Raw genomic sequence first — 24,776 nt, 5'->3', positions numbered from 1 at the left:
CCGGAGGTGCTTTCGAACTGCTAGGTTGGCAGGCGCTGGGACCGAGCAGCGGGAGCGCACCCCGCCGCAGGGATTCGAACCGCCGACCTTTCGATCGGCAAGCCCTAGGCGCTGAGGCTTTAACCCACAGCGCCACCTATTACCGGTACTAACCCTCAAATCAACAGACTAAATGCAGTGAGGATTGCACATAAGAGCTTTTCAGCTGACAGATAAAAGTTGCAGACACCCATGGAAAACACAGCAAACCCTAAATCCCTTTTCTCCTGTGGGATTGCTATCACCATCTCTACCAGTCAGGAATTTTCATAAGTTAGTTCCACTCTGTTAGAACCATTTTTTCGGGGTTGGGCAGAATAAATAACACAACCATGGGGAGGAGAAATAAAGTCCACCGTATCTACTTCTCTTGCTGGTGCACATTCACCTTTCCAAGCTAGGATTGCACAACTAATGCACTATTTTTCTTAAGATGTTATTTTAAGTCAATCCTTGTCCTCAATAACACATACACAATTCTACAAAAGTATACACATATGTCATCATTTTTTTGGGTCGGTGGGGGTATCTTGTGAATGGAATAACAGAGTGCTATGAGGATGTTGTACTTCCACTAATGGGAGATTAGCAACAGACCGCAGACTGAGATTTAGATAAAAAGAAGGCCACTATATTTTATTAAAAAATATGAGGATGTTAATTAATATGTACAACAGGTACAAATGGATATGAGAAATTGATCTCTGTATATATATAAACCGTTGGATCAACAGTTCAATTATAGCTACGGGAAAGAGATAGAAAGATTCCTGATTCCAAATAAGGGTGGTACTAGAGATCTGTCAGTTTCCAGAATCAGGAGTCCTGACTACAATGGAACAAACTCAAAACAAGTCAGTGTTTCAATAACACAAGGGGTAGAACATAGAGCCAAGAGAAGACAAAATACACAGAGATTAAAACAAATAAAGAATAAGTGTTTACAAGAAATCTTCAAGCAATGCTCGTGGAGGGTCTTCAGTGAAAGCTATTGAACTGTCGAAAAAGCTACCATGAGTTGCAATGCCGCCAATGATGAGGTCTCCTGACTGATGGTACATGTGTTGTGGGTAACGTGGACCACAAACCCTGCATTTCACAGCATGAGATGTCCATAACTTGTGAGGAAGCAGTGCCAGCAGGAAGACCACTAAAAACACCATCCTCACTGCAAGGCTAATTTTATTTTTTTTACACAGAATTTCTGCTATGTTCTTTTACAACACTATATATAGTGTCTTGATGACTAACAGCCTCCTTCTTTACTTCTTATTCACTTCTTGGAGTGAATAATAGAAACTATTAGTGATCACACTGGAGGACTGTTTCTGCTCCCAGTCCCTTTCCCCTGCCTAACCCTAACCCTGCCCCACATGGTGCTGGGTATATTTATAACAGTCTTTGTTGCCTTTGCTTAACAGTGTTTGCTGTAAATCTTGTTTGTGGCTCATGAATCCCACAGGGAGCTGGACAAGAAGAATGAATTACTAGGCATTTGATAGTAATTAAAGAGGGAGGTAGTCACCGGTTCCAGTCTTGGGGTTCCTAACGGAATTGTTAAATAAATTATGTTTGCCACATCTGAAAATGTGTTTGAAATGGTATACAGCAGAAAAAAACCACACCAGAAGTAATGCTGTGCTCTGGAGATAGAGACAAAATAAATTTCTTTCATGATAGAAGTAGCCTTCTTGCTGCTTCAGTTGAGCAGCTCTTTTATTGATATTTAACTTTACTAAGCTACTCCTTATACTGTATAGAATACTATGGCATTTAGGTATTATAAAAATAGCAAGATATCAGACAAATGCCTCCCAACCACCAACAGCCAAGCTTTTACTTAAGGTTTTAGTAATGCCTCCTGTTAAGCAATTTTTGAAGACATGAAAAAGAAGAATTAAAAACATCTGTAATACAGTGGACGCTTGGGTTGCGAATGTGATCCGTGCGGGAGGCACATTTGCAACCCACAGCATTCGCAACCCACAGCGCCGCCTCTGCACATGCAAGGGTCACGATTTGGCACTTCTGCACATGCACAAAGTGCAATTTAGCACTTCTGTGCATGCATGAGCTCCGAAACCTGGAAGTAACCCGTTCCAGTACTTCCAGGTTTGGCACGGTGCGCAACCCAAAATGACGCAACCTGAAGCATTTGTAACCCGAGGTATGACTGCACAGGAAATCAAAAAGGGTCTCAAGAAATCAACCTTCAGAGGAAGAAGCCTGCAGGAAGGAACCCTTCAGAAAACCCTTTGTTGTAGAGAATGAACTGAACGCTGCTTAAAAATACATATGTTAGCGAAAATATCAAAAAAAAATAGGGGATTCTCCCCCATGGGTATATTAGTAAAAACTGCATACAAAATGATGTTTATTAGTATAAATATTCAAAGTAAGTTTTTTATGAGAAGACTACCAAGTGCAGTCACCACAACAGCTACTCACTTTGGGTTTTAGTAAAGCAAACAGTCTTATTTGTCTGTGACTAAAGGATATCGAGTGCCAGAACAACTTGGCCACAATAAGGAAGTTTTGCCCATAGTATGACTATTTTCCACCTTCCCATTAAACTCTCTGGCACCCTATCTGCATAACCTAGCAATTGTAAAACATAGATGCGCTTTTACTCTCACAAGATTGAATATATTGCCCTCGGCTGTACTTGAGGGACGATTCCAACAGTTTCCACACGAAAAATACTTATGTCCCTGTGGAGATGGCAGTACTGAATCAGTGACACATGTCCTTCTGGCTTGCACTCTTTATAAAGACTTGAGGAATGAGGTTATCACCCCTCTTGATTGTCCATTCTGGGTTGCCCAGCCACTGCCACACTATCCTTTCTCTTGGCAGATCAAGATGAGCAGGTGACAGAAAAGGTTGCAAGGTTTTTAGCTGGGGCAATTAGAATAAGATCCGCTACTTGATTATTGATTCAAAACCCTAAAATGTATTTTATGTAATCAACTTTTTATTTGTATTTCTATTCTCTGTATATTGTATTGTTGTTTTATTGCTACGGCTGATGGCTGATGCAAATAAAGATTCATTCATTCATTCATTCATTCATTCAAGTTAAAATATATGGTGGCGGGGGTGGGGTGGAAATGGGTTTGTATAGATTTGGTAGAACAGTGGTGGGGTGGAAAGGAACTTATATCCCACATTTACACATTGCAGTCTACTGATTCATTTTCTTCAGAGCTGTTTACTGAATTTACTGATATCTGACCCAACAGGGGAAACATGCAGCAGAGCACCTTTAAATTCCTCCATGTTGCATGGAGGAATTTTATTGGGACTGGAACAATAAAAACTAGGGATATAGCGCTTTGAAACTAATTTACTCCAGCTTTGTTGTAGTGCAAATCAGAACCCTCACCAGCGATGAAGCTTTTATTTAAAAAATATAACTAATGAGTGAACAGAATCACAGAGAGTGAGAAGAAATATTGCATTTGGAAAGAATCACATGGAACATATACATATGAATGGCTGTCCTTCAAAAAACGGGAAGGTTAAACAACTGGAAATGAAAGATTTGTCCATCTATGGTGAGCACAGAATTCCAAACTTTATATAAGGGCTTCTGAATTTCAAGAAAAGCTGCTGAAAGCTCAATGGACACCACTTTCCCCTTCATCAGAATCTTCACAATTTTCTCCTTATTAGATGTTCCCTGTTGTTCAGCTCAGGCCTCAACACAATAAGATAACATTTTGGAAGATAGATGCAACACAGAATACCACCACTGGAGGCTAAGATAGCGAAGATCTCCACAGCAACCATGTATTTGCCCTTAGAGCTCATATAAGATGGAATAAAGGATAGCCACACACTGCAGAAGACCAACATGCTGAAAGTGATGAACTTGGCTTCATTGAAACTGTCGGGTAACTTCCTGGCAAAAAAGGCCACAGTGAAGCTGGCAATTGCCAGGAAGCCCATGTAGCCTAGTACACTGTAAAACATGGCCACAGACCCTTCATTACATTCCAAGACAACTTCTTTAGTCACTGAGTACATGTCCACTTCTGGGAAGGGGGGAGAGGTTGCCAACCACACAGCACAGATACCAGTTTGAATAATAGAGCAGAAAAGCACAATGGAGTTGGCTAGCCTCCTCCCTACCCATTTCCTCATCCTAGATCCAGGTTTGGTGGCTATGAAAGCCAGGACCACTGTGGTGGTTTTGGCCAACACACAAGAAACAGCCACGGAGAAGATGATGCTAAAAGCAGTTTGTCGGAGGAGACACATAATCTTCTGCGGTTTCCCAATGAATAGCAGTGCACAAAGGAAGCAGAGCAGGAGAGAGATTAGGAGAGTGTAGGTGAGGTTCTGGTTGTTGGCTTTGACGATGGGAGTGTCATGGTGTTTTATAAATATTGCTAGCACCAGAGCAGTGGTGAAAGAAAAGGCTAGAGCAAAACAGGTTAAGCCAAGTCCTAAGAGTCCCCCATATGACAAATAGGTTACAGATTTAGGAATACATAAATCATGATTTTTGCTTGGATACTTTTCATCAGCACATTTAATGCAGTCATTCATGTCTGAAATAGAAAAGCCAAGATCTTTATTTTACAAATACGCCATAACATTTCAACACGATGCATAAAAATGTTTCTTTCATGCAGTCAAATTCATATATGTTCAGTGCTGGTACTCTCAAATGTGGCTTAGAGCCTTAGTGATATTATGCAGCATTGTTAGTACTAAAAACAATGATGTATTAAGCAGCCTGAGATTACAGTGCCAACCTAAATCTGGCAGAAAACCCATTATCATTAAAGGGGGAACTTTTGTTCATTCCCTGCAACATCTAAGCACAGTTTAAAGAAAGACCAAAGTAAAAGCCTGCTGCAGTGCCAAACATGAATGATAGCTGCTAAAGCAAAATATAGCTGCAAATTTCTCTGTTTATGGGCTTTTCTTTTTAAAAACAAAACATAACATAACAAAAACAGGCAATTTGTAGTTTATAGCCAAGGAGCAACACTAATTTGAGAATCCCGATTTTGAGGTGTACCTCAATAACATCTTTGAATGGTGCTTTCTTTGGCAAGATATCAGCAGAACAGCACTGCTAATAATGCATTGCAATTTTAAGTGAATTAATTTATTTACAATCACCAGGTCCAAATGATACCACATGGACCAGATTCTCTCTAAGCAGCAGCTTCTTCTTAGATCCAGCTCACCAAACCATTTAACAAAACGGACCATAAAGAAGGCTGATCGCCGAAGAATTGATGCTTTTGAATTATGGTGCTGGAGGAGACTCTTGAGAGTCCCATGGACTGCAAGAAGATCAAACCTCTCCATTCTGAAGGAAATCAGCCCTGAGTGCTCACTGGAAGGACAGATTGTGAAGCTGAGGCTCCAGTACTTTGGCCACCTCATGAGAAGAGAAGACTCCCTGGAGAAGACCCTGATGTTGGGAAAGATGGAGGGCACAAGGAGAAGGGGGCGACAGAGGACGAGATGGTTGGATAGTGTTTTTGAGGTTACCAGCATGAGTCTGACCAAGCTGCGGGGGGCGGTGGAGGACAGGAGTGCCTGGCGTTCTCTGGTCCATGGGGTCACGAAGAGTCGGACACGACTAAACGACTAAACAACAACAACAACAATCAATCAAAGAACAAAAAAGTAACCTTGAAGCAGTCACAGTTAAGCATACTCCTCTGAATGACACCCATTCTTTTGATAAACCTAAATAATATATTTCATACCTTCCTGGTTGGAAATCTCTCCTTCTGGGCAAGGGATGCAATCATAGCAGCAAGATGCCTCTGACTCCCTCCCTTTCTTCCTAAAACCAGGATGGCAACTCTCTGTACAGACAGAAAGAGGCTGTGCCTAATGAGAATACATAGTTTGAAATTATTAACCATATTTAGTCCCTTTCCCCCAACCGCAAGACTCTCTATAGCAAGAAGGCATTTCATTCATGTATGAATCGGTCTGATCTTACAAGTTGCAATTCAAAGCTTGTATATTTTGTAGTATTATGCCTATATTTATAACACATTATTTGTTTATTTTGTTGTTGTCTATTTTTCTTGCCAAACTGTATAACAAAAGTAATATTGATTAAGGTATACATGTAAACATAAGCATAAATTACCCCTGTCTGCTCCTTGAACAGTATTTCAGAATTCAAATTATATTTATTTAAAACACAATGTATTTTACAAATAGGATTAAGAACCTTCTGTTTAACATAATATTCAATATACTCCAATGCATCATATTATTTTTTCCTTTACAAGTTCATTGTTCTCTATAACATATAATAATAATAATAATCATCATCATCATCATCATCATCATCATCATCATCACTCTGTTATTTTTATCCACATTCACTTCTCGGATATTTGACAGATTTTGGAAAACTGATTGGGTGATACCCAATTTGCTTAAATTTATTGTGCAGTACAAACATAAGTGTTAAAAGAGAGATCACAATTGTTCACAGAAATTTGCTTTGCACTTCCACACAGAGAGGCAGTAGTATTCAAAAATGGGAGATCTCCAAAGCTGCCAACAGTCAGATCCTACCTGGTTAAACCACTTGTGCCATGTGATGGCATCTTCATTTATGGTCAGCACTCGGTCTGAAGGTCTGTCAGGATCCACAGTCCCAATTTTCACTCTGTGAAAGGTTTGATTTGCGGAAACTATCCAATTGATAACATCAAATTCTGCTAATAATTCCAAATTATGGTCAAAAGAAATCCTGTTCCCAGCACTGTTGTTAAATGAGACACTTCTCAAAAATTGATGGAGCTAGATTGGAAAAGAAAAGACAACAATTTAATAATGTCTAGATGGATTTTGCAAATTAAGGTCTAATAGGCTCTTCATGCTGTAAGTTTAGAGACCACAAAGAAGAAAGACAGCCTGAAGATGGTTCAGAAATTTCAGCTAGTGCAGAAATCAGTGGCCAGGTTGCTCAGTGGAGCAAGATGGTTTGAGCATATGGCCTGATTGCACAGGCTGCCAATTAGTTTCCAGTTCCAATTCAAAGTCTGTTTAATTGTTCAGGATCACAATACCTCAACAACCACTTCTCTCTATAGGTAAAAAAGTAAAGGTAAAGGACCCCTGGATGGTTAAGTCCAGTCAAAGGTGACTATGATGTTGTGGCACTAATCTTGCTTTCAGGCCAAGGGAGCCGGTGTTTCTCCATAGACAGCTTTCTGGGTCAAGTGGCCAGCACGACTAAGCCGCTTTTTGTGCAACGGAACACTAAAAGCAGAGCAGTGTACGGAAACACCATTTACCTTCCCGCCAGAGCTGTAACTATTTATGTACTTGCACTTTTTAGCGTGCTTTCAAACTGCTAGGTTGGCAGGAGCTAGGACCGAACAACAGGAGCTCACTCCATTGCGGGGATTCGAACCACCGACCTTTTGACTGGCAAGCCCAAGAGGCTCAGTGGCTTAGACCACAGAACCACCTGCATCCCATATGAACCCTTCTTTGTGTTCCTCCTCCACGAGAGGTCCAGAAGATGGCAACACGAGAATGGGCCTTTGCTGCAGTGGTTCCCTGTTTGTGGAATGCGCTTGCCAGGGAGGTTTGGTTGGTGCCTTCATTATATATCTTTAGGTGCCAGGCAAAAACATTCCTCTTCAACCAGAACTTTGGCTGATTGACATCCGATGCCTTTTTAAATCTTTTATGTGGGGATGTATTTTACTTTTTTTTATATATTGTAATTTTATGTTGTGAACTGCCCTGAGATCTACAGGTACAGGAAAGTATACAAATATAATAAATAATAAATTATAATAATTTGATAGCAGCCAATACCAACTATCTGAGAAAGTCATGTTATGCCATAAATTTTTACAGCTTTTTCTCACGGCTACAGAAAGGTTACCCCGAGGCTAGTTACAGAATGTCATTTGGATTGCCATGCTCTGCAGCAAAGTTGTTATTCCATTTGCAGCTCCAAAAACCTCCCTATACTATAGTATAAACACCCTATACTTTTACTTTTCTATAGCTTTAATATGATTTGGAGAGAAAGAGTGATGATAATGTGAGCACAGGAAGAATATGAGGAATAGGTTTCTACACTGTTTGGGGGCCTTTTGTAAGATCTAAGATACCATGCAAAGTTATATGATGATCTTCATGCCCCTACCTGCCACATCTGGAGATTCTGAAACTTCAAAACCCTTCCATCCACTATTGCACTGTGTTTCACTCTAGACAAGGCCATGGCATGCAAAGCATGGGCCACAGCATAGACAGCATTGTAGATGTTGTAACTGTGACCAGTCATGCTCACTTCAAAAAACGTTCCAGGAAGGTTTTGCAGTTTCTCATCGCCAGTACAAATGTATCCATCTCCCCTCTTTAAAACAGAATTTGGGAATACACAGCCAAAAGCCTGCTGCCAGAAGTCTCTGATAAAACTGTCTCCTTTTGTCCTGGAAGGACTGATGCTCTCAACAAATGGCTTGAACGCTGGTAGGTCAGTGGTGTGAATTGTGAAAGAGAGAGCACCAAAGATTATACCTGTATCCCAATTCTTTTGAAAGGCCAATGAAGTGAGCTCCATCTGGGCTGTCAGTATCCACACTTTCCCTCTTGATATATTTGTCTCATGTTCCTCTTTTGACAGATATGGAAACCATCTCAGATAGATCATAGCATTAGATTCTCCATAAAACACTATTACATTGGCTTTGCTGTTCATGGCTTTAGCGTGTATTTTTGACCCGTGTTCCAAATTATCATCAAATTCAGTTAAAGAAGTTACAAAGGGGAGCTCTTCCATGAAGGCAAAACAAATACCTTTCTGGGAGAACAGTGGAACTGCAATTTGCAGAAATCTCTCTCCATTGTCTGTGTCTATAACAATGACCCCAATCCATATCCAACTGAAATGCAGTAATAAAGAGAGTATCCCTGAATACTGAAGGGTTTCCTTAGGGGTCATTTGGAAGAAAGAAAGTCCTGGGGCTTTATCATTCATCACTGGAGCAGAACCATACACGAGCTGAACAGAGACAAACATTTAAGAAGGAGAGATAAGTATAGTAATTTCTAAGCTGTAGTTTCATGTGTAGTGGTCAATTAAATCTGTGGTCTGGAACCTCAGGCCTAGAGACCAAATGCAGCTTTAGGCCTCTTTATCTGTTCCTCAGAACTCTCCCCAGGCCGTACCAGTACAGGGCTGTCTTTACCCAAAGGTGCAAGGGGTACTCGGGCACTGAATTCTGGGGGGCACCAAATATATATCTATTATGTACCTGTCCCTCTCGATCGCTTGGCAGTTAAAAGCAATGGAACAAAAATCCCCGCCCCCTGCCTCTGTCGCTCTGTTAGTCCATAGTGTCAAATATTCTTGACAAGTCAGGAAAGAAAAGCAGTTTCCCCCCGCTGCATCGTTGTTACAGGTGAGCGAGTTCCTCCTTTACAAAAGTCAACAACTTTGGCTCCCCCCTCCCACCAAAAACTCCATAAAAGTTAGTATGGGGGCGCTGGGTGGATCTTTGCACTTCAGTGGCGCATATGCACCTGTCACTGGTCCTGCTTCTTACAATGAGTGTTTTTGCCAAGCTAGAGTGAGTCCTTAATCCATGATTATGTCTCTTATCTTCCTGAATGGAGAATAGAGAAGGGTATGTGAGTTTGTCTCGAACCTAGCCTACAACACAAAGTTAAATTTTATATTCATTGCCCCACCGACTTCTTATTCTTTCCCAGCCCACCACCACCATGTGGCCCTCAGAATGTTGCCTACAAGAAGATAAGGCCCTTTGGCTGAAAAAGGTTCTCCAGCCCTGACATTAAGACACAAAGTGTATGTCAACCTCATAAAGTCAGTGGTTATTATCCCATGCTAAAGATACAGGGCTGACCATGAGACAATATAGTCTAACCAAATTCCTTTTATGGTTGGGGAAAGAACTTCTTTCCTCAGAACTCATGCTCTTTCACAAACAGTCAGAAACAAATATTTTAAAAAAGAAATAAATATATATGTGTACATGGGTGGTTCAACCCAGAGTTTACTGCAATGTATTATGGTGTACAATGCCTACAAACAGGAGACCTTGCACAATTGTATCTACATATGTCTCATTGCCTTAACAAATGTCCCATTTTATGAAAAATTGGTGTCTGGATTCTGTTGACTGTTCCAGGCAGCCAAAGGCATTGGCTTTGAACCCCAATATTTCCCCAACACTTGGGTAGTGGACCTCCCTTCTTGCTCTGTCCCTGATGTGCTTCCTTTGCACATTGAAATCTTTTCTAGTCCACAAAACATTCAAAAGCATGAAAAAGCAATGCTTTTGGTTCTATGATGAGTTCTAATTCTAATTATTTATGTATATCAATTAAATATCCAAACATTAAGCATTATATACATATCTGATATAGACAGATGATAGTGTTACAATTCCTGCTCCATGATTGCAGTCATGGGATTGCTGTCTTTCACATGACGGTGTATGTTTTGACTCCACAGAGTGGGATGTGACGGAGGCAGGATGTTTGTGTTACTGTGTTCCATGAAGTGGGACTATTGTCCTTTTTCCTTTTTGCTGTCTGATGCTAGAGAGGGAGCCATGTTGCAGTGCTCTCTGTGTGTTTATATATAAATAAAGTAGATTAGCCAAAATACTGAGTTGCTCTCCGGAAATGGCGGAGCTCCTCCGATCGGGAGGAACTTACTCCATGAAAAACAGGGTCTGACCGCCACGGCGAAGGCGGAGACCCATTGAAATCACAAGCGGGAGAAGCTTGTGAACCTGGGATTCGGCTGGCACCTTTTGCGCCTCCCCTACTCGCAGGAAAACCCTGTTTTGGGGATCCGGAGCGACGTGGGGTGAGTGGCGCGGTGCTTTGAATCGACTGCTTCTTTCACGGAGTGAAGCCGCATTGCTGTTGCTGGAGAGCGCTGACTTTTTCCTGTGGACAATTGGATTTTAAACAACTATCCGTGAGTAGAACGGAAAATTGCATCTTTAAATACCTTAATTTGGCGGCAAAGCAGTAAGGTCATAAACAGGAAGTCCGCCTTCCGCTTTTGTAAATAGATTGAAGCAAAGACGTTACAAGCTAAAGTCTTTGAAAGCTTTTGACAAAGGATTAAATCTCCATCGGTTGAAAATACAAAACCCCCCTTGGAAGCAGGTGAAGAGGGGGGAAATTTTGAACTTAGTAAGCCTGCAGGAGTGAGGGGAAGATCAAATTACCACAGCTCTGAACCTGGGAACGGGCTGCCAGATGACGTTTGGGGAAAGTTCATTGACAGAACGGATTTGACAGCTAGCTAAAATAAGAGTAAGATACTGTTTTCATTGTCCTCTTCCACATTTAAAATGGAGGAAAGGTAACTGAAAATCGAAACTATGTTTATTGCTTGAGTTGTGCTTGAAAGAACTGATACAAGTGGAGACTGTTTCCCTCTAGAGGGAGCTTTTGAAACTGTTATAGGAGTGTAACTGGGAGATCTCCAGCTGCAAGATAAGGATTCTGAGAACCAGAGATTGACTTTGGACCATTCAAAATGTTGATAGGAGAAGTTATTGTGACTGCATTATGTAAGATAAGCTATTCGCTGGAAGAGCTTCATAAAAAGACGGATGACATGATTTTTAAAATTGATAATTTGGAACAGAAAGTGACTAATTTGAGACAAAAAGCGAGCACCAACACAGAAATAATTCAGGACCTGGCACGGGAACCTACTTTGGCAGAACAAATGGTGGAGGAAAAGGAGAAAGTTGTTGTTTTTGAACCTAAAATAACACAAGCAGGATCCTTAGTTTTACAGAAGCAAATTGAGGACTATAAATTGAGGCCTTTTATGATTGAATCTAGAAAAAGTCAGATTTTGAGGATTGGATCCCGGCTTGGACTGAAGAAGGAAAGTTGGAAAGATCCCTCTATCCAGGGATTAAATGACTTTTGGGACATGGACTTGGATTTGGAGGAGATTGAAGTTTTGGGGGCCTTTGGATTTGGAGGAATCTTGAAATACGTCCTACAACACTTTATAGACCCTAGCTTCAACTATGGAAATTTGGCTGAACTGTCCAGAAGGAATAAAAGTATTGTTAGGATGGAGTTTTCTTGAGATTTGCTCTCTAGCATTAAAGAATATGAAGAAGATCTGCAGAAGGGACCTGGAAAAGAGTTAAGAGCCTCGGACATAAGATCTCCAGGTTGATGGACTATATGGAATTGACGGAAAGGACTGGCAGAATCCAAAACCAGGGAGAGGAGTTGATGGAAGAAGATTGGAAAATTTAAAGTTTATATATAGAAATATCGCAAAATTAATGAGTGATAGAAAAATGGTGGATTGATATTTTATGGATTTAGCAGAAATGTTGTAAGGAGTTAAGCATATATAAGTATTTTAGTTTTAATGTTAAAATAAGGTTAAAAAAATATGTTATTTATAATATGATAGAGAATAGAGAAAGATGGAAAGGATTTGCTGAAATAACTAGTAGAAGTGGAATACAAAAAGGGAGGTGAGAGGAGGTCGAGGAAACAAGGGAATGAAAGAAAGAATATCGAAAAGGGGGGATGTATTTTTTAAAATTGTTTTTGTTTTGTTTTGTTTAGGGTTAGGGTTAGGGAGTGGGTTTTGTTTAGTTTAGTTTAATGTGTTTAGTTTAATGGGTTTAGGTTGTGTTTTGTATTGTTTATATATTGTATTGTCTTTTTTTGTTTTTTCTCTTCTGTCTTTTTAAAAGTAATAAATATTATTTTAAAAAAAATACTGAGTTGCTGAGGTCTGTCACACAAGTTGCGCAAACTCTGCGGATCCCTAAGTGTGCCGGTGTTGGTTGGCATCGGTCGCTGTGGTGTTTGGGCTGAAGAAAGCTTTTGAAGTTCCCGAAAGAAATACCAGGAGGGAGGGAACATGCCAGTCGAGCATGTGTCTCTGCCAGAGTCCTACTCGAGTGTAGGCTGAACTCCTGACAGAGAGATGATAGATATAGATAGATAGATAGATAGATAGATAGATAGATATTAATTCTGCACTATTCCCACATGCAAATGAGCATGTGTGCCTTACCTACTTGTGGAATCTTATAGATATCGAGGATATTTGCCATTGCAATAGAGATTTTGGAGTCTAGTCCTCCAATCACTGCAGTCAGCTTATTCTGGATGTCACATTTGTAGTTCGGAACAAATCTCTCCAATGTAGATAAAAGTAGCATTGTAGAATAGTAGGTCTGCTTTGCCTTGAAATAGCTGTCATAGATGTTGAAGCCTAAGGTGATATTGGGTAGGATCAGAGGGTCTTCATTTATCTCATTCACTGCAAATTCCAGGGCCAGAATGTGTTGGTAATTCTTTGGCACTGCACTAGAATGAAAGTTGCATTCTGTATCAAACTATTCCACATCTAAACAATAATAATAATAAACCCGCTATATTCTGCATCTTCCTCAGCATTATTATTATTTTGCTACCGTTTTGTGGTGGTTGGCAGATGGATGGCAGCTAACAGATTGAGGTTGAATCCTAACAAGACAGAAGTCCTGTTTTTGGAGGACAGGGGGAGGGTGGGTGTGGGGTGTCCTGAATGGGGTAACCAAGTGCATAGCCTTGGAGTCATTTTGGACTCACAGCTGTCCATGGAAGTGCAGGTCAATTCTATGTCCAGGTCAACTGTCTACCAGCTCCATCTGGTACATAGGCTGAGCCTCTAGCTGCCTGCAGACTCTCTCACCAGAGTGTTGCATGCCCTGGTTATCTCCTGCTTGAACTACTGCAATGTGCTCTACATGGGGCCACTTTTAAAGTTGACTCAGAAACTACAACTAATCCAGAATGTGACAGCTAGACTGGTGACTGGGAGTGGCCGCCGGGACCATATAGCCAGTGGCAGAGCTTCATGCTCCAGCACCGGGGGCAGAGAGCAGGTGGGGGCAGGGCTGGCGCGCGCCCCGGGGGTGTGGTGTGCTGCCCAAAGGGGTGGGGCATGCGTTCTGGCAGCAGGGCGCCCAACGTGGGTGAGGGAGCAGACATGGTGGAACCCCATTAGGATTGCGCTGCAGGAGGCGGTGCGCTCCCCCTGCCCCCCTCTTCCTCTGCTAGTGCATATAACACCAGTGCTAAAGGATCTTCACTGGCTCCTACTACGTTTCTGCACACAATTCAAAGTGTTGTTGCTGCCCTTTAAAGCCCCAAATGGCATCTTTTCCCCCATCGTTCAGCGTGGACACTGAAGTCCTCCTCTGAGGGTCTTCTGCTGCTTCCCTCACTGCAAGAAGTGAGGTTACAGGGAACCAGGCAGAGGGCTTTCTTGGTATTGGCACCCGCCCTGTGGAACACCCTCCCTTCAGATGTCAAGAAAATAAACAACTATTGGACTGTTAGAAAACATCTGAAGGCAGCCCTGTATTGGAAGGTTTTTAATGCTTGATGTTTTTAGAAATGCTGTAAGCCATTGAATCAACAATTCAATTACAGCTATGGGAAAGAGAGAGAAAGAAAATGGGGTGGTACTAGGGATCTGTCAGGAGTCCTGAATACAATGGAACAAACTCAAAATGAGTCAGTGTTTCAACAGCACAAGGGGTAGGACAGACAGCCAAGAGAAGAGATAAAGGAAACAAAAGACAGAGAAAGAATTCAAGTTATTTCCCTATTTCAGAGAAGATGGAAGGTATGAAGGTACAGGGTGCTTATGGTGATCCAAGAGTGCATCTTGTGGCTATAGAGAAATGACAAATTGTGATTTTGTGCCCAGCCTGCATATACAAAAGCAAGCTGTGGTTTCTTTCTGTTCCCCAGGAGCAGTGGTAGCTGCTGCCCATTGGGACTGCTAGGACAGAAAGCAGAGAGCCTAACAATAGATGAAGCCCTTTTTAAGTAAAATTGGTTTAATTAACACTGAAAATGGGAATGCTTGTGTAATGGTGAAAGGGTTTAACTGGAAGATTCCACGGAAACTTTAGAGAAGCAGGAAGAACCATCTCTGAACTTTAACTAGTTGATAAGTAACTGATTATTGTTCTCCTAGCTAACATGTGAGTCACTTCCCCTTACCTTGGGGGTAAGTAACTTTGTCAGTTCCCCTTGCCTGAGGAGGAAATAGGTAATCAAGCCTTTGTTCCTCCCCCAAGTCTACCTGAGAATTCAACATGCAAGGCCATCTGAGCTGCTTGCTCCAGCTCAGCCACACAGCTCTCACCAGCCATTTTCATGTTCTTATACCAATAATTTATGAACCTTGATCATTTGGTAATAAAGCCACATTTTACTCCCTGTGCAGCATTTCTGACTCATATATGCAACAGCACATTAATTTGACCTGTGGAGAGTTTGTTAAGTAAGCTTTTTTTAAAAAAAAACAAACACAAAACAAAACTTTCCACTTGTGGTCTTTTCCTATGCTGGGGAAGAGGGAATCTTTGGAAGGAACTTTTATAAAGGGCAATTTTGGAACTCCCTTGGAAAGGTGTATCTTAAACAATTTAAAGCCTATATTTCCACTCTTTACTTTGCTGCCTATTTTGTGAATTAAAATCTCTTATGAGGTTCTCTCACCAAATAGTACTTGTCTCAAACTTGGCTCTTGGCATCAAAGGAAATTCTCCCTCTTTGTACTTTTTTCCTTGAACCAACATTAAGTAGGCTCTGCTACCCTTCCCATTTTTTCACACTTACACCTTCTGTTCATGAGACTATCTAGTGTTATTGTTCATTTCTTCTGCCATGCTTCCATAAACCCTTGCACTGCACAATCATGTGCAGAATGATGTTTCTGAGCATCAAACACTAAGGGATACACTTTAAAGTAGGGTTTCTTGATAACATGAGTCTAATATGCCGTATGCTAAGATAGCAGAACAAAAGTGTGAGTATAGAAAGAAGTAAGAGATATGATGGAACAAAGAAATCACAGCAGAATTTTGGTAACACAGCCAATGAAAGATATAGTGAAGAGAAATAAAATAGCTTCTGAAGGCTTAAATGTATCCTCCCCGGGGGGGGGGGGGATTTTCACTTCAGCATTCTATTAATGTATTACCTTTCTATACATCTAAGACAAGAAGCCACTGTTTATAGACTGTAGTTCTACCACTGCTCATTTCAGTGACAAAATACAAAGAGATTAAAACAAATAAAGAATAAGTGCTTACAAGAAATCTTCAAGCAATGCTGGTGGAGGTTCTTCAGTGAAAGCTATTGAACTGTCGAAAAAGCTACCATGAGTTGCAATGCCACCAATGATGAGGTCTCCTGACTGATGGTACATGTGTTGTGGGTGACGTGGACCACAAACCCTACATTTCACAGCATGAGATTTCCATAACTTGTGAGGAAGCAGTGCCAGCAGGAAGACCACTAGAACCACCATCCTCGCTGCAAGGCTTATTTTATTTTTTACACAGAAATTCTGCTATTTTCTTTTACCACACTATATATAGTGTCTTGATGACTAACAGCCTTCTTTACTTGAGCCTTGGAGTGACTAATAGAAACTATTAGCGATCTCACTGGAGGACTAAACAAAATAAAAAAATTCCTTCCAGTAGCACCTTAAAGACCAACTAAGTTAGTTCTTGGTATGAGCTTTCGTGTGCATGCACACGTCTTCAGATACATTATTATTTCTTTTTTTTATTTTGTTATCACTGGAGGACTGTTTCTGCTCCCAGTCCCTTTCCCCTGCCCCACATGGTACTGGGTATATTTATAACAGTCTTGGTTGCCTTTGCTTAACAGTGTTTGCTGTTAATCTTGTTTGTGGCCCATGAATTCCACAGAGAGTTGGACATTTGATCGTAATTAAAGAGGGAGGTAATAATGGGTTCCACTCTTGGGGTTCCTAATGGAATTGTTAAATAAATTATGTTTGTATCATATCTGAAAATGTGTTTGGAATACTAAACAAGAAAAAAAATGGCACCAGAAATAATGTTGTGCTCTGGAGCTAGAGACAAAATTAACTTCTTTCATGATAGGAGTAGCCTTCTTTTCAGAATTACATGGATTGATGAGCCACATGGGTTGTTCCTAGCACTACCCAGTCATTGCTCTTCCATTGTAAGCTGCAAGCATAATTAAAATGGACTTTCCACAACACCAGGAGTTGGGGTAGTTTGGGATGCCGCCTGTACTCTCAGAGGGAATGGAGGCAACAGAACCCTGCCTTCCAAATTTCACTGCCACCAGCTGGATGTTAGCTTGTTTTTACCCTTGCTTCCTCAGTTGAACAGCTCTTTTATTGATATTTAACTATACTAAGCTACTCCTTATACTGTGTAGAATACTATGGCATTTAGGTATTAGGAAAATAGCAAAGTATCAGACAAATGCCTCCCAACCACCAACAGCCCATGCTTTTACTTAAGGTTTTAGTAAGGCCTTCAGTTAAACAATTTTTGAAAACATGAAAAAAGAAGAGTTAAGAACATCTAGAATACAGGGAATCAAAAAGGGTTTCAAGAAATCAGCCTCCAGAAGATGAAGCCTGCAGGAAGAAACCCTTCAGAAAACACTTTGTTGTACAGAATGAACCGAAAGCTGTTTAAAAATACATATGTTAACAAAAATAACAAAAAAGGGGGATTCCCCCCATGAGTATATGAGTAAAAACTGGATACAAAATGATGTTTATTAGAATAAATATTTAAATTAAGTTTTTTTATGAGAAGACTTGCAAGTGCAGTTATCAGGACCTAGTGAACACGGTGTTAAATGGAGTTGAGTCAGTATAACTGGCTATTGATCTGAATGGTGGGGAATGAGACTGTCAAAGCTATCCCCCTTTTTGTTAAAGAAACAGCAACCTATTAAACATTCTGATTTAAATTGAACAAAAAAACCAAAATAATGACTAAAAATATGAAAGAAGACATCATAAATGAGCTTGAAAGACAAACTGGAATTAAAATAACCAAAAAAGTAAAATACCTTGGAATTTGGATAACTATGAAAAATATAAATTTGATGGAAAATAATTATAAGAAAACATGGAAAGAGATAATGAAGGACTTGGATATATGGAACAGATTACATCTCTCGTGGATGGGCAGAATGGCGGCAATTAAAATGAGTTTATTACCCAAATTACTCTTCTTATTCCAGAACAATCCAATAATTAGGGGAATTGCAATATTTAAAGAATGGCAGAGACTACTTTCCAAATTTATTTGGCAGGGAAAAAGACCCAGAATTAAATTTAAATTGCTTACAGACCAAAGAGATAGGGGGGGTCTTGCGGTCCCAAATCTGAGGTTATATTATGAGGCCGCATTTCTTTGTTGGGTAAAAGACTGGATCATCATTAAAAATAGAGAGATGTTAGATCTAGAGGGGTTTAACTTAAGATTCGGTTGGCACGCTTATCTATGGCGAGATAAGGGAAGGGTTCATAAAGGTTTTTCTTTTTTCTTTTTTTAATAATATTTATTAAAGATTTTCAAATATAACAAAAAAAAGAAAAACATCCAAATTTAAGGCCTTATTTTCAATATCATCTTTCCAGGACTTCCCCCTCCCCACCCCCTCTTGTATTCCAATTCTTTCAAATAGATTCAACAAATCCTTACCCCAAATTTTAAAATTAAAAGTATAATTTAACACTCTTTGGATTCCAAATTTCCCTCCCCCCTTTCCTGGTTGCGTTCCCAATGTCCATCAAATCCACTGTCTCCTGGAGCTCCCACATCTGAACCATAATCTAAGCCATAATCCTTCACCAGTCCGCTTTGCCGTCTTTTTAGTAATCTTTACCGTCTTTTAATCATCTTTAATTTCAAATGTCCAATCTTAGAAAGGGTCTATCTTCCAACTTTGTCCAGTTCTTGTTTTTCTTGTTGTTCTTGATGTTCTCTCTTCTCCTCTTTTTTTTCCTTTTTCCCCCCTGCTCTCCTGCACAAATGTTCTAATTCCAAAAAGCTTGTAATTCCTCTACAGAGGCTTTGTTATTCAGGAACAAAACATTACGTCAAGTCCCTTCCATTCTTCAGTAGATAAATCTATTGTCTCCTTTAGTGTGTAGACCTCTGTAGACAAAATAGTGTTCCATTTCTGCAGTTTCCCAGGAGATAAAATGTCCGATTCAAATTCCATGCCAGCGATACTTGTAATAACCCACAGCTCCTCTAGAGGGATTATAGTAACTCAGTTTCATTCCCGATCTCACCCACCAGTCAAAGTAACTTATTATTCCTTGTTTTAAACAGTTTATATCCAATTTATAACAAATGTAACCAGCAAAGTCCTCGTAACAAAGTTCTCTTTCTGTTCTTCAGTTTTGGCAGCTCCTTTGACAGCTGTCAAAACCTCTATTTCTCCTCTCCAGGCGCTCTCACGGATCGCTCCCGGGGCTTCCGGGGGGGGGGGTTGTATTTTAATTCACATTCCACTCTTCTCCTCCAGCCCAGCTTATAATTTTCCATCGCGGAATTAATATCTTTATCAAAAGAAAAGGTTGCGCTCGATCTTAGTTGTCAGGTCCTTTGCTTTAGCTCCTCTACAACAGGGGGGAGGTTGACTTCCTTTTTATACCTCCCCCGCTCGCTCCGAATTTTAAAAAAAATAATTATTCCCCTTTTTAATCCAAGTTCCAATTACTCACGGGTTGTTCTTTTAAGTCCAGATTTTCAATGGAAGAAGTCAGCTCTCTCCGCCAAATGGCATGCGGCTTCGCTCGGCAGGGGAAGCGGAGGACTCACAGCACCACCCCCCCCGTCACCCGCTCCACAGCCTTTAAAAAGGCTCCTTCGCGTGGTCGGGGGGGCGCAAACGGTGCCAGCCGAGTCACCATGCCCATGGGTTTCAGCGCCCATGGTTTTTGAGGGTCCCCGCATCGCCGGCGCGGTAGAACCCAGCCCCTGCCGAGCAGACTCCCTCCGGAGCTCGGAGGGAGTCAGCCATTCGGCGATGGCGCCAACCCGGAAGTCGGTTCATAAAGGTTTTTCTAACCATATTTTCAGAGGGCCACTATTGGAAGTCTGGGAAAGGAATAAAAAATTGCTGGAGCAGAAGACACCCTGGTGGCTATCACCAATTGATATTTTAACAATTAAAAAATTAAACATTGATGGGGAACGATGGACGTATGAGGACTTACTAACCAAAACAGAATCCGGGTGGAGGATTAGACCATACGAAGAAATAAAAAATAAGTTGACTGGTTGGATTCAATATCATCAAATAAATTCAATGTGGACGGAAGACAAAAAGATTGGAATAAATGAGAAAAAATCTAGATTCCAGATTGAAATAATAGAAAGTAAAACAAAATTACTATCAAAAATGTATAACCAGTTGCTTGAGTGGGACACCAAGGATGAGGAAGTAAAGGAGGTGATGGTGAGGTGGGCGGTAGATCTAGGGTATAATATAGAGTTTGATAAATGGAAGGCTTTATGGTGTAAAGATATGAACTTTTCAGCATGCACGACACTTAAGGAAAATATGTACAAGATGATGTATAGATGGTACATAACGCCGATAAAATTGCATAAAATTTATAGAACAGGCGACAAACTGTGTTGGAAATGTAAGAGTAAAGAGGGCGAATTTATTCACATGTGGTGGACGTGCGAGATTCTCAAAAAATTCTGGGAATCTATCTATAATGAATTAAAAAAAATTCTCAAATATACGTTTGTTAAAAAACCTGAAACCTTCCTACTGGGGATAATTGGCAAAGATATTAAAGAAGAAGATAAAACCCTTCTTCAATATGCAACAGCGGCCGCTAGAATCCTCATAGCACAGTACTGGAAAACAGCAAAAACCCCAACATTAAAGGAGTGGCAATTTAAATTAATGGATTACTTAGAATTGGCAAAATTGACTCAGAAAATAAGAAATCAAAAACGTACAAAATTTAGTAATGAATGGGATAAATTTAGAATATATATGGAAATAGAGACAAGGGGAAAATCAAAATGTTAATCAGAAATATAGATGTATCTAAAAAAAAAATAAATCACAGTAGGCATGAGATAACGCTTAGTATGTTATAAAATTTATTTTGGAATAGATACAGCAGAAAGATAATTAAGATAACATTATCCGAAATCGAGATAAAGGGAAGTCGATCAATGTTGTTGTAAAATTAATGTAAGTTGTGTTGTTTATGTTGTACGTATTTTATGTTCTTTTTCTTTTCTTTTTTTCCCTTTCTTTTTATGTTTATTTCATTTACTTTTGTCTGTTGTATGTCTGTGAAATATAGTTATGCAAAAATATTAATAAAAATATTAATAAAAAAAAACATTCTGAATTATAATAACTGAATTGAGAGTTGTTGTTTTTACATTGTATCCTTTTCATTAAACATAACCATCCATTTTTAAATAATTGTTTTGTAAAATTGAAATAAATATTTGATTAATTCACTTTCAAAAAGAGGTGTCTATGCTCTTTTGGAACCACACTTAAATTACCACAGGTACTGGTGGATTAAAAGATTTATTTTTTTTAGTATCAAGTACCACCCTATGTCCCAAATGCATCATTGCACCCAGAGGCTAATCTTCCCTCGATAGAATTACGGATCTGGCACAGGACACTTAACTATTGGTTTCGCCTAAACTCAAATCCCTCCGGTCTAATATCCCTAGTGCTGCAAGATTGTCACAAGAGTGCCTGGTCTAAATTTGTCTATCAAAAATTCCACTCTTGTGGCTTATCACCACAACAGCTACTCACTTTGGGTTTTAGTAAAGCAAACAGTCTAATTTGTCTGTGCCTAAATGATATCGAGCACCAGAACAACTTGGCAACAATAAGGAAGTTTTGCCCATGGTATGACTATTTTCCACCTTCCCATTTGACTCTCTGGCACCCTATCTGCATAATCTAGCAACTGTAAAACATAGATGCACTTTTACTCTCACAAGATTGAATGTATTGCCCTCGCCTGTACTTGAGGGACAATTGCAACAGTTTCCACACGAAAAATGAAGATGGCAGTTGCTGAATCAGTGACACATATCCTTCTGGCTTGCACTCTTTAAAAAGACTTGAGGAATGAGGTTATCACCCCTCTTGATTGTCCATTACGGGTTGCCCAGCCACTGCCACACTATCCTTTCTCTTGGCAGAATAAGATGAGCAGGTGACAGAAAAGGTTGAAAGGTTTTTAGCTGGGGCAATTAGAATAAGATCCGCTACTTGACTATTGATTCAGAACCCTAAAATGTATTTTATATAATCAACTTTTTATTTGTATTTCTATTTTTTGTATATCGTATTGTTGTTTTATTGCTATGGCTGATGGCTGACACAAATAAAAATTCATTCATTCAAGTTAAAATATATGGTGGCAGGGGGCGGGGCGGGTGGAAATCGGTTTCTATAAATTTGGTAGAACAGTGGTGGGGTGAAAAGGAACTTATATCCCACATTTACACATTGCAGTCTACTGCTTCGTTTTCTAAATATTGCATTTAGAAAGAATGACATGGGTTATATATATATGAATGGCTGTTCTTCAAAAAATGGGAAGGTTCAACAACTGGAAATGACAGATTTGTCCATCTATGGTGATCACAGAATTCCAAACTCTATATAAGGGCTTCTGAATTTCAAGAAGAGCTGCTGAAAGCTCAATGGACACCACTTTCCCCTTCATCATAATCTTCACAATTTTCTCCTTATTAGATGTTCCCTGTTGTTCAGCTCAGGCCTCAACACAATAAGATAGCATTTTGGAAGATAGATGCAACCCAGAAGACCACCACTGGAGGCTAAGATAGCGAAGATCTCCACAGCAACCATGTATTTGCCCTTAGAGCTTATATAAGCTGGAATAAAGGATAGCCACACACTGCAGAAGACCAATATGCTGAAAGTGATGAACTTGGCTTCATTGAAACTATCAGGTAGTTTCCTGGCAAAGAAAGCCACAGTGAAGCTAGCAATTGCCAGGAAGCCCATGTAGCCCAGTACACTGTAAAACATGGTTACAGACCCTGCATTACATTCCAGGACAACTTCTTCAGTCACAGATTGCATGTCCACATCTGGGAAGGGGGGAGAAATTGCCAACCATGTGGTAGAGATTCCTGCCTGCATAAGGGAACAAAAAAGAACAATAGAGTTGCTCAGACTTTTCCTCACCCACTTTCTCATTCTGGAACCTGGTTTGGTGGCCATGAAAGCCAATACCACTGTGACAGTTTTGGCCAGCACACAAGAAACAGCCACCGAGAAGATGATGCCAAAAACAGCTTGTTGGAGGAGACACGTCAGCTTCTGAGGCTGACCAATGAATAGCAATGCAGAAAGGAAGCAGAGCAGGAGGGAGACAAGGAGAGTATAGGTGAGGTCCCTGTTGTTGGCAACAACGATGGGAGTGCTATGGTGCTTCATAAATGTCCCCAGCACCAGAGCTGTGATCAAAGAAAGGGAAAGAGCAATGCAACCTAAACTGAGCCCCAAAGGTTCTTCATAAGACAAGAAGGTTACAATCTTGGGAATGCATGTATCCTGATTCTTACTTGGGTACTTCTCATCTGTGCATTTAATGCAGTCATTCATATCTGAAACAGAAAGAAACAAGACCTCTTCACACATTACTCTGCTCACATATAGAGGGCAAAATTGCTGAAAAGGGGTTTTGTTGTGGTCAGTTTAGTCCTGCATGACCCAACCATCACCACTACTGTACTGATCATACTATCTGCAGCAGGGAGCTTTCTATAAGTGTGGAGGCTCTCTGCATAATTTTGAAGGCATGTCCAGCCTTCCCACATGACTAGTGGGTGAAGAACTCATGAACTCATAAACATACCATGGACTATAAATCATACAAACAGATGATTTCTTTCGAACTAGTAAAATTTGTTTATGTAAATTATAGAATAAATTCTTTGATAAAATTTTGAAATATTATTTAGAACGTGTTAGATGTAAAGCAGCAAGGTGAGGTCACAATTCCCTGCATCAGCAGTAGCATCAAAGCAGTGTTCAAAGGAAGAGCCAAGTGACGTCACAGTGTATTCTCTTTTTTCCATTTTAAAACTGTGAAACCATCTCTTTCCCTCTCCAATACGATCATATTGTCTGCAGCAGGGACCTTTGTGTAGATGTTGGGGCTCCCTGCATGAGCTTAAACCCACAACTGGTCTTTACATATGAGTAATATGAGGAGAGGTCTATGGCCATGAACTTGTGAGCTCATCACTGAAAACATCAATAACATTAATAATTTCTTTCTTTTCTTTTCTTTTTACTTTTGTCGCATCTAAGGACTGCTTTCACATCCACAGCATAATTTTAAAGCATACAGTCCCCCAAAGAACCTTGGGTCATGGCATATGAAGCCTAATCTATCATCTATGTATCTATCATCTATCTATCATCTAATCTATCTATCATCTATCAACCCATCATCTATATATCTCTATCTATCATCTCTATCTAACTATCACCTATCTACATATATCTTACCTTCTTGGTCTGAAATCTTCCCTTCTGGACAAGGTATGCAATCATAGCAGCAAAATTGCTCTCCCTCCTTCACTTTCTTGCTTGAACCAGGGTGGCAACTCTCACAACATACAGAAAGTGGCTGTGCCTTATCCATAAATGAGGAGGGGGAAGAAGGAGAAGAAGAAGAAGAAGAAGAAGAAGAAGAAGAAGAAGAAGAAGAAGAAGAAGAAGAAGAAGAAGAAACAGCTTCAAATGCTTGCACTTCTGGGGGCTTTCCACCTGTCTATACACTGTGAACTACAGAAGAGACTGTGTAGCCATGTATGAAT

General features: G+C 40.2%; 1 protein-coding gene across 1 annotated transcript in view; it reads right to left on the bottom strand.

The window, feature by feature from the left end:
- Window positions 1–3,108: 3,108 nt before the first annotated feature.
- Window positions 3,109–24,776, bottom strand: part of LOC307201818 (vomeronasal type-2 receptor 26-like) — a 33,268-nt gene continuing 11,600 nt past the window's right edge. Inside the window, exons 3-8 of the mRNA XM_079951272.1 lie at window positions 22,985–23,082; window positions 13,110–13,401; window positions 8,201–9,061; window positions 6,607–6,834; window positions 5,775–5,901; window positions 3,109–4,595 (exon numbers count right to left, since the gene is read on the bottom strand). Of these exons, the coding sequence (XP_079807398.1) occupies window positions 3,694–4,595; window positions 5,775–5,901; window positions 6,607–6,834; window positions 8,201–9,061; window positions 13,110–13,401; window positions 22,985–23,082 (2,508 nt within the window). The 3' untranslated portion in view covers window positions 3,109–3,693. The remainder of the gene's footprint in view (window positions 4,596–5,774; window positions 5,902–6,606; window positions 6,835–8,200; window positions 9,062–13,109; window positions 13,402–22,984; window positions 23,083–24,776) is intronic.

Source organism: Podarcis cretensis, assembly GCF_951804945.1.
Source record: "Podarcis cretensis genome assembly, chromosome: 13".
In the NCBI taxonomy this organism is placed as follows: Eukaryota; Metazoa; Chordata; class Lepidosauria; order Squamata; family Lacertidae; genus Podarcis; species Podarcis cretensis.
This window is presented reverse-complemented; position numbering and strand designations above follow the sequence as displayed.